This window comes from Nelusetta ayraudi, unplaced genomic scaffold (genome assembly GCF_046127955.1).
Source record: "Nelusetta ayraudi isolate G7.1 ecotype Tasmania unplaced genomic scaffold, CSIRO-AGI_Nayr_v1 ptg000089l, whole genome shotgun sequence".
NCBI classification, from domain to species: domain Eukaryota; kingdom Metazoa; phylum Chordata; class Actinopteri; order Tetraodontiformes; family Monacanthidae; genus Nelusetta; species Nelusetta ayraudi.
The window spans coordinates 234,256-245,000 of NW_027466139.1; the positions used below are offsets into that span (position 1 = coordinate 234,256).

The following is a 10,745-nucleotide window of genomic DNA, read 5'->3' on the forward strand; positions in this document are numbered from 1 at the left end:
ATAGCTGACTAACAGTAAAATCACCTCTTAACTCTCTCAAACTAACGAGCACAACACGAATGAGCGTCAGTTTCAGGGGTGGGTGTACTGTATATAAGTTTATACTTCCTCCTCCCCCTGTTTGAACATGAGCAATATTATTCTCTTGGATTTTTCTCTGGTGTTTGCTTATTTATTCTTACCTTGCTGTTTTATTTATTTTATTATTATTATTATTATTATTATTATTATTATTATTATTATTATTATTATTATTTATTTATTTAATTTCTCTTTCCTTTTGACATGTTTGAAATGAATAAATAAATCCCTTTGTGTTTCCAGCTTGCCGCTGCTTTAGCAAGCGGACGCTCCGGCACGAATCAGTCCAGAGCTCAGCCTCACCCACCGCCCTGCCCGCCCGCGAGGACCTCCCCTGGGAGCGCGCACAGCACTTTGCGCCGTTTGCGCCCGCACACATTAGTCGAGTGCGAAGCCCGAGGAGGCAGCCGGCGAGCAAGCAGCGCACAACGGCGACAAGAAGCACCAACATGTCACCGGTGCCCGCTTTGAAAGCGCAGGCCCAAAGTTGCACGGAGCGACTGTGGAGACTCTTCCCGCACGTGCTGCTCTCGCTCTCCCTGGTGGCCTACGCAGCTCTGGGTGCCGTCCTGTTCATGCACATCGAGGGAGGGAGCGCCTCCTCCAGCAGCCCGCCAGACTACCGCAGCTTCCTCGGCCAGATCGTGGACCAAGTCCAGAATTCTACCGGTAATTTGGTTTCATTGTCATTTGACAGGACGGAGAGAGAGGTGGGGTGGGGGTGGGGGGGTCTTTTGGATGAACTCTGCCGTGTGTTGGTGAACTTGTGCAGGATAGTTGTCATGGCTGTTGTGTTGTGTTATTGTTCTTGCTTTAACATTGAGAGATGGATTTTGTCAGTCATTTAAAGCATGCTACTTTCATCTTCAAGTGATGATTGTTTGACATCCATCAGTCCATCCATCCATCCATCCGTCAACTTCAACTTTTATTTATAAAGTGTGACATCACAGCCAAAGGTTGTTTTTGTTTTTTTGTTTTTTTTTTTAGAGTGAAAGTGTGTTTTACTTCGAGCAAGGCATCATTTTCAGCAGCCCGCTCTAAACTCCAGTCCAGTTTGATATGATTGACTCTTCATCCAAGTGATCTGCAGACAACACGGTGCCAGGGCCGTTGGTAAACACGCCTGCGTGGCTCTGAGGAGGCGGCCGGCCCTTTCGTTCTGTTCTGTGCCCAGCGCCATTTCAACAGCGTCCTGGTGCTGCGATGCTGCGTGCGGTCCAATAGACCGAGCAACGCAATCGCCACCGATTAAATATGCCGTCGTGCACTTTTCCCTCAGCTTTGAAAACAGAACAGTAAAAACATCAACATGATTGCATTCCAAGTTCTTCAAAAAGAAAATGCCAACGTATGTCGGACGATTCGAGCTGTGACAGCGTTGCAATTCCTCAGTTCAGTTATTTTCACCAATAAGCACTCGTTGTACTGCGACACAAACTAAGAGTCAAGTCATTCTGACACGATGCCTCATATTTAAACAACTCCTTGTTCAGCAAGACCAAAAATCAAAAATGCAAAACAACCTTTGTATGAGTTGCTGAATCATTGAAAAAAGAAAAAAAAAAAGAAAAGAAAAAGAGTGTTTCCTCACCTGAGGCAACAGCGCGCAGTTGAGGGTAAAGTCATTCACATTTGCATTGTTCATTTCCTGTGAGCGAATGAATTGTGCTGGACCCTGAACATTCCCTTCACACTTGCAGCGAATGCTTCTGATCATGACGACATTGTGCTGGCAGTGCAGACACGGATGTTGCACTTCAAGTCCATATGGCTGCAGCGGCCTGACAGATGGACGTTCTTTGGATCCATGTTCTTTTGCTGCACCGTTTTCACAACTGTCGGTAAGTTTGAAAGTGTGCCTGTGGGGACGGGAGGGCTCGCTAACGTGGCTAACTAGCAGAGGTACCCAGATACAGTTTGTCCTGGCTAAATTGTCTCACAAACTATGAAGTACGTCCTTGTGTTTCAGCGCTGTTTATCTTTGACATTTTTAACCTTTTGTATAATGAGGACCGGGAAACATACATGAGCATCACAAAGAGATATGCACTGTAAATAGCTATGGCTCTGCAGTGGGCAGAATGTTGGTGCAGGGCGGTGGAGAGCAGCCATCTACTGTCCCCAGTTGGCGTGAAGGGGAATTACAAATGAGACAGAGTGCAGACAGGCCAGCCACAGTCACTGGGCGTAATGTAAACATGCAGTGATCTATACTTTTTACTGTTTATACACACACACACACACACACACACACCTATATATGGACTTACAGTAATCTAGAAGTCATTTAAAGGCACAAATATTTTTTCTGCACATATGAAAGATGAAACCAGGCCAAGGTTGGATGTGTGAAGGTCTCTCAGCTCCCCTGGACCTCAATGATACCTCAATGATACCTTGAACCAGTTGATCAGCTTTGGTCAGATTAAACCGGCAGATATAACTGGGTATCATCTGCATAGCCATACAAATTGAAGAGAACCGATCCAAGATCTGACCCTTGAGGGACTCCATAACTAATCGTTTTATGTTGTGATGCTCATGTAAACCAATGGAAGGCTTGAACTGTAACGCTACTGGCATCCTGTGGTCTCCTCCTCCTTTCTTACCACACAACAAGGTTGCCACTCCAAACGGCCGCTAGTGACAAAGCAACGAGTTGAGATCTACAATGTGTGTTTTAAAGTTGTAATAAATCAACATTTGCTGAACATTAACTCGTGGCAATCAAATTGCTTTTGAGTTGTGGTTCAAACTCATCATTGAAAGAAAAAAAAAGAAGGAAATAATCAAACTGACCTGGACAAAAATGATGGCGCCCTTGATTTAATGTTTTGTTGCGCAACCTTTTGAAGCGATCGCTGCACTCAGACAATTCCTGTAACTCGGCGAGACTTCAGTACTGCACCTGCACCAACAATCTTCTAGGTGGGGCTGTGGTTTAATAAGCATGCCCAAGCCCGGGAAGATATAAACTGCTGGACAGCACAGCTCTCTGGGATAGGACTTTAAATATTAATAACCTGAAGCGTGTGATCTTATGCTTGAAGTTAGCATGTAGCTTTTGCCTCAGGAATACGTAGCTTACACTCGTGTGTCCTGTGAAGCCACATCACAAAGAATGCTGCTCAGTGCTCCTCGGTTGTAAAACGCCTAATTGCTTTGTCGGAACAGGAAACCCTCAACTCGCTAACGACTGAGCACTCTCAGAGGAAAAAGCTTTTCACATTACCACAGAGCACTTATTATTAAAGGTTTTTCAGGGGTTAGAGGCTCGTTTGGTGTTCTTATGGGCCGGCGGCTCTGCTGGTCCTCTTCCTGTATTGTTTAAGAAAGTGACGTTTATTCACACCCGCCTTCGTCATGTTCAGCCTTTGTGTTTTATTCGTTCAACTTTGACTTTTAAGGAGCAGCTTACCATTAAGATAAACATACGCAACAGTCATACAGTATAATAATGTGTGACCGGTTGGAGCAGCATTCAGCACTGATAATACAAGAGCGGTGCTTCTGATTGTTCCCACCAGTCAGGCTGAAATGTAGAAGGAGGCAAACACTCAGTTCAACTCCGTTCTTCTTTTCAAACTCTTTGGTTTTATGTTGGAACGTTTGGCTGCAAACTGGGAAGAGAGGCTCAATTTGACACATTAATGCCAATAAAAAGCAGCAATTAAAATATCAATGGATGAAAACAATGAACGTGCAGCATTTAACAGGCACAAGTGAATTGAATGAAGCGCCGACACTCTGCCCAGCAAAACTAAGCGGAGCACCCTCTTCAGGCATTATGAGCCAGCAGAGAATATTAATATTACCAGCAGTCAACAATCTCCAGGGTGCAACCGCCCCGACTGCACCATCACATTTCTGCCAGCGTTCGATCCTCGAAGACGCCGAACCAAATGCTGCAAAGAACCTCGCACGCGGTGGCTTCCCCACCAATCATATCCTCCTGTTCCCGCCTTCACACTGGGGGCTGAAAAGCTGTCCAGAGGTAAATACTCGGGAGCTTTACGATACAAATTGGGCTTTCAGCTGTCAACATAAACTCAGCCGGCGCAACAAAACACTGTAAGCACTCAGTGACGAGCAATCTCGCAGCGCTGCCTTTCCACTCAATTTAGGGTTTTGCTTGAACAAAAAGAGAGAGCGAGAGAGCGAGAGAGAGAGAGAGAGAGAGAGAGGAAAGAGCTGTAATGGTCTGCGGCTGTGGTGAATACCCCCTGCGGTGGAAGAGCACCTCGAGGGTTCGCTCGAGCTGTCAACGGCTGAGAACAAAGGAGGAGAAAGTCAGCAAGACGGTGGCGCGCACAAAGAGGAGGAGGACACTGTACGTGCGCTGCGCAGGGTGAAGACAGTGAGCGGCGGCCGTGAAACACCGCCATGCAGAAAGAAACGGAGAGATATTACCAGAGGACACATCCCCTTTCAAAATAAAAGAGGAACTGACCGTTGCTTTTGTACCTCCAACGGCGTTGCCGTTCCAGTCTGACAACGGCGAGCAAGCGCATTACTAACAATCTGATTGGATGTGGTGACGTGCGCTTCGGAAGTGCAGTTGTTGGATAAAACCCTGCTTGACATCTTCCAGCTTCTTCTGGCGGACATACACTGGATGTATGCTTTTTTTTTTCTTCTTTTTTTTTGACTGCAAAGTCACATGAATAATTTACAAAATATCTCAACAGGTTCAGTGAGACACAACATACTAGTTTTTAATTCTACATTTCAAGTCACGCCACAAGCGTGTGTGACCGCCGAGTGAACGAGCTTTGCTAATTTTAGGCAAGCTAATATTAGCCTGGATGGGACTGGAGGGAGGCCTTCTGTCTCCACAGCTGCAGACACCACCAGCAGTCACAGTGTGTTAAGTGTGCTTCTTCAATCAGCCCATCCATTTTCTCTAGAAAGTGCTGGATCACTTCCAGAGGCATCTCAGTGCGCAATCGACACCAACGGAGGCCAGCGTCTTGATATCCAATGTTGGTCCAGGAGAAGTCCGACAACAACACCAGAAGTCGCACAATAATCCGATCTGTGCGTGCGTGTGAATGGGTCTGCTGCTGCGTCTCCTCAGTCCATCCTTCTCAACCCAGTGCTTCTGTGCACTCTGACTTCCCTCCCAGTGCCTTGTGATCAGTGCAGAATCGACTTCCTTCAAGTGGAATCCATGTGAATCGCATTAAGTTGAGCATCAGTAGCACATCGTCAGCCCACTGACCACTGTGTGTTTTTCTAAATGGTGTCTTCTCCAAGCTGTGACCTACAAAGAATGAGTGAATCTGAGCAGCGTTTCCAACGAGGGAGCCTCCCAGCACTGCACTGTGTCTCCCAGCAGCACTGTGTGTCTGTGTCTCTCCCAGCAGCACTGTGTGTCTCCCAGCACTGTGTGTCTCCCAGCAGCACTGTGTGTCTCCCAGCAGCACTGTGTGTCTGTGTCTCTCCCAGCAGCACTGTGTGTCTCCCAGCACTGTGTGTCTCCCAGCAGCACTGTGTGTCTCCCAGCAGCACTGTGTGTCTCCCAACAGCACTGTGTGTCTCCCAACAGCACTGTGTGTCTCCCAACACTGTGTGTCTCCCAGCAGCACTGTGTGTCTCCCAGCACTGCACTGTGTGTCTCCCAGCACTGTGTGTCTGTGTGTCTCCCAGCAGCACTGTGTGTCTCCCAGCACTGCACTGTGTGTCTCCCAGCACTGTGTGTCTGTGTGTCTCCCAGCAGCACTGTGTGTCTCCCAATGACACAACTTGCGGTTCTGCAGTCAACGTCCTCTTCTGCTCTTGCAGGTTACGGTGAGATTTATCCAGTCACACTGCTCGGCAAGGTGGTGTGCGTCTTCTATGCAATGGTGGGCATTCCTCTCATGCTGTTGGTCATCCTGGATGTCGGAGACTTCCTCGCCCTGTTGATGTCAAGGTCCTACATTCGCATCCACGCCTCTTGGAAAAGCCTGTGCTCCCAGCAGTGGCCGCCGTGGAAGGCCGGCCGCAAGTCGAGGAGCGCAAGCCAACGGGCCCTGGACGACGGTACCGTCGTGTTTAGCCGCGACGCGCTGGCGTGTGATCTCCTGGACATCCAACAGGTGGTGCGCAACCACTCGGGCGTCAGACAAAAGTCCATCCAGCTTCAAAACAACAAAGAGATCTTTGACAAGATCCTGGCGAGGGAGAAGCTGCTGAGGAAAGGTCCGCTGCTCCGGACTCTGTCCTGTCCGGAACTGGAGCGGCTGCCGGCGCCCCCTGGGGGACGTGGCATGTGGGACTTCTCGGGCTTGGGGGACGGGATGGAAATGCTGGATGTTCCTTTCGTGGTCATCATATTCATCGTGTTTGCCTACATTTTCTTTGTCGGCGTCATTCTTCCACTGTGGGAGACCGAGTTCGAGGGTTTCGACTCTTACTACTTCTGCTTCATCACGCTCACCACCATCGGCTTCGGTGACATCGTTCCGAACCACCCCAAGTATTTCATGCTGACCTCGCTCTTTATCATCGTCGGCATGGCCATCATGTCCATGGCTTTCAAGTTGAGTCAGACTCGAATCGTTTTTTTCTATCGTCATTTTATTAAGTTTATCAGCAGAGGAAATGTGAAGACTTAAAAACCAAGAAAGGCCAACAAAAACAAAAAATATATATATATATATATATATATATATAAAAAAAATAATAAATCTTTATGCTGTTTATCTTTTCTGTTTATAGCCTTGGTGGGTCAAAACCGTACGACTGCATTCTTTGTTGTTGTTGTTGTTTTATTTTTAAAATGTATTATGAACGTGCCAAATTGAAGAGCGGTCCTCGTTACAATGACCTCGGTGAGCACTTTATCCTCGGCACTGTGTTACTATCGCAGTCGTTATGCATTAACAGGAGTGTAAACGTATTGGAAACCATGACTCCCTGGATAGACCCGATGCTCCTCAACGTCAACGCATGAGTATACACAGAAGTGATTGGGGGATTTTCATAAACTATACAGCAGGGGTCGCTAACGTGGTGCCGGTGGGCACCAGGGAGCCCCCAACAACCACATGATGAGCTGCGTCTAAAAGTCCATTTGATCCGAAACTTCAGTCACTGTTGATAATTACTGGGAACTGATGAACTTAGATAAGTGTCCCGCACCCATGTGTCCTGTGACCCATGAAGGAGCTCTCGGAGCCAGAAAGGTTGGAGACTGCGGCTGTGCAGCGTCCACTTCAGACAGTGGAGTCATTTCAGTCAGGTGTCCCGATGACCTTCCAATGACCTTCCAATGACCTTCCAAGTCAAAGAATTCAGAGTTGATAACTGCAGTCTGTCGTAGACTTGATTTGTCAGCACATCTATTATTGCCTCATTCATTATGCATCACCGTTCAAGTTATGAGCGACGGACTCGGGGGCCATAAAATGTGTTTGTCGCCGTGTTTAAATTATTTACCAGCGTGCGTTGATGTAGCGACGATGCTTTCGAAATCCTTCATGAAATATTAACGCTTGGCTCGCTGCTAAAAGCGTTCGCTTATTAACCCAATTACTTTCCACTTGTGAGTGGAGAGGCAAGGGTGGAGACTGTTGTGTTATTAGTAGTCCCGCCCCCCCCCCCAGCCCACGCCAGGACGGGAACAAACCTGCATTTATTAAAGCTGCCATCAACTCACTTTACATTGGCTGCTGGCTGTAGGAACTGAACCGCTGTAGTAGCAAGTATCAATCGCTCAGCGAGCTTCTGCATGAAGACTGCACTGACTGGGAACCACAAGGACAGCTGGGTGTTGGAGACCAACCTTATCTGGTTACACTGCTTCAGCGGATTCATTTTGCTCGTCCATCAAAAGACAAAAAAAAAAAAAAAAAAGACAAAAAAAAAAAGAAGCTATGTTGTTATTATACTGGACTTGGATCATCAACCAGTGGATGTGAAAAGCAGCTGTACCATTGGCAAGGATGGTAGAAAAAAAAAAACAACAACAACATCACAACAGAGACGTTTCCTGACTTGGATTTTTCCCTTTTAGGGAGAGAGTGGCAACAACAGTCACATTTGAATAAATGCACTGAGACTGCGAAACTGAAAGAACGACATCTCTGCTGCCGTGCAATTAGTCTGATTGCACGCAACTGCTGTTGATCAACTTTGTCCGGCCCGACGTTGTAAGCCATTAGCACCGCTTGAGATACAAAGCTATTGTTGCATTCACAGCTAGTGGTGTGAAAAAAAAAAAAAGTGAAACCAAAAAAATGGGAATCAAAGCAAAACAGCTGTGGGCTTTGTTTGCGAGCAACCTTTTCAAAGCACCATGCATCTGGGTGGAAGCGGTCTGTCAGAAACCATTGTGCTTTGCTCATGGCACTGTTTTGCACCGAAAGCCATCGGTGTGACTCGTTCTGCAACTGTACGAGCACCAACAGCTCGACTGCATTCTGTTGAAGAAAGAAACCGTTTTGATTTGTCGAGGAGAATCATAAGAATTGCAACCTGACCCTGTGATGACTGCGAGCGCAGGAATTATGTCACGGGTGATGTTTTTTTTTTTTTTCTTTTGGCCATGAATTGCAGCGCTTGTGTGAAGTCATGACAGAAATTGCAACCATGATTAAAGATGCACCTGAAAGAAAAAGTGAGTCCTGGCTTTACATCTTCCTCACAAATCGGAATCAGAATCAGATTTAATCGGCTTTATTGACCAAGTTTGTGCAGGCCAAACTTTTGGAATTTGACTCTGTTTTTTTTTTTTTTTCTTCTCTCTATTCTACTACTTGGGTTAAAAAACAAAAACAAACTACAGAATGAGTAAAAAGTAAAAAGTAAGGGTAAACAAGTCAACAACGTGCAACTTGGTGGAGTAAAATAAGGATCTATATACAAGTCTACATATTATATATAAATAATATATATATATATATATTTATATATATATATACATATATATATACATACATATATGCAAGTATTCGTTAAATTTGCACACATACCTAAAAAATACCTAAATATGAAAGAATATATACGAGTCTACGTATGTGTACCCTGTGACAGTAAAATAGAATAAAAAGAAAGTGGAGTGGAACAATGTAACGTAAACACCAATGCTAACAGCCAAAAACATTTAAAATGCTGCCCCCCCCCCCGTTTGCGGAAATGGGGGCTGGGTCTCAAGGTCACACTCATTGTGAGGAAGGTCAGTCAGGTCACATCCGCAACATCACGTTCAACGTCACAGACAGGGGATCCCAAACCTCTCCACGCCACGGTCACGCCAAGCAGCATTAGCATCGTGGCAATGTGTTTATCTTTTGGGAATGCCCAACGAGTCATACTTCTTTTCTGTTCTGCTACATGTCAGGTCAGTTCCTCAACCATCAGGTTGAATATGTTCAGGTAAAGACAATAAGAAGATGACATTTATTTGCTTATAAACAAGGAGAAACTGGAGAAATAATAAGTTTCCAAAGTTTTGATGTGCCATGAGTGGGAAAACAGTGATATATTGATTGTTATTATCGTATTTGGATAATGTCAGCCTGAGTATACGGATGGATCCATGCCCATTAAAGGGCGCTGCTTGAATATGAAACTGGAAGTGTGTCTAAAACTGTTAAACTGACCAAACAGCAGCGGCGACAGCGTCCCCTGACCTCATGTTCTCATTCTGGTGGAGGAGGAAAAAAAAAAGTCCATAACTGGTGAGGGAAAGCGAAGCTGCGGCGGCCGGAGAACCCTGGAATGTTGGCCCCTCGGCGTAAGTGCGCCACACAAACAGCTCTTGTCCCTCGTGCATCAGCGCTCTAAATATTTTGGCTGCTATCCTGGTTAAAGTAAACCTCTGCCTGAAGGTAACAGCGCTCCGACCTCTTCTGTAAACAGCGGCAGCAACATGCCCCAGCGGTGAGCCATGAGGAGCAGCGTCACGTCCCCTGGATGCCGTCTCTAAAGCAAGGCAAGTCGTCCGTGTCAACGCACTGTGTATGGACTTCGTACCGCTTCCTTCGGCATTCCATGTTTTCATGTTTCATGACACAAATGAGACACAATTTAGTTTAGCGTCGCGTGCACGTCATCAAAGTTTGGGGGGGGGGGGGGGGCGGATCACACATCATTTGTGTTGCCCATATAAGGATTTATTTTGTATTTTGCTCCGTCTCGAGCTCAACGCGTTCATCAGGCTCGATATGACAGTGGAGCTATGCTGATGCTAAGCTAGGCCAATGCTAATGAGCATAATGAAGCGTGTTTGATTAGCCTGTTGGTTTGTACACATTTTAAGACTTGATTATTAACATCACTGTGGTTGGTGATTTATTTATTTATTTATTTATTTATTTTTGTTTGTTTGTTTGTTTTTGTGCGTTTGTATTTGTTTTTCAGGTCTCACGGTTTGGGACACATTCCATTCAAATCCTGACGAGTACAAAGGGACCATTGAGCCGTCATTGTCACTTTAATCCAGAGAGAGGCAACAGGTGCAAGTGTGTGTCTCCCCCCCAACCCCCCCCACCCCCCACCCCCCAAACAAACAAACAAAAAAATGCTGCAGAGGAGAAAAAGATTGATTTGATTTTGAAATATTCAATCGGCGAGCTTTTATTCTGAAAGTGCAAGAGCAGCGCCACTGTCCCCGCCCCCCTGGGCTGATTGAGGAGGAGAGACAGTAGGACCTGAATTAGATGCTATGTGCCAAG

The 10,745-nt window shown here is 46.1% G+C and overlaps 1 protein-coding gene across 1 annotated transcript; it reads left to right on the forward strand.

The window, feature by feature from the left end:
• Positions 1-516: 516 nt before the first annotated feature.
• On the forward strand, positions 517-6,695 carry kcnk18 (potassium channel, subfamily K, member 18). Its single transcript, XM_076046204.1, has 4 exons — positions 517-758; positions 1,133-1,136; positions 1,785-1,925; positions 5,869-6,695. Exons 1-4 carry the CDS (start codon positions 531-533, stop codon positions 6,681-6,683), a joined length of 1,188 nt encoding a protein of 395 aa, XP_075902319.1. The 5' UTR covers positions 517-530; the 3' UTR covers positions 6,684-6,695.
• Positions 6,696-10,745: the final 4,050 nt, after the last annotated feature.

Coding starts and splice junctions, on each gene's coding strand:
- kcnk18 (XM_076046204.1), top strand. CDS start 531: ATGTCACCGGTGCCCGCTTTGAAAGCGCAGGCCCAAAGTTGCACGGAG. Junction 1,926..5,868: donor CACCGTTTTCACAACTGTCG/GTAAGTTTGAAA, acceptor CTGCTCTTGCAG/GTTACGGTGAGATTTATCCA.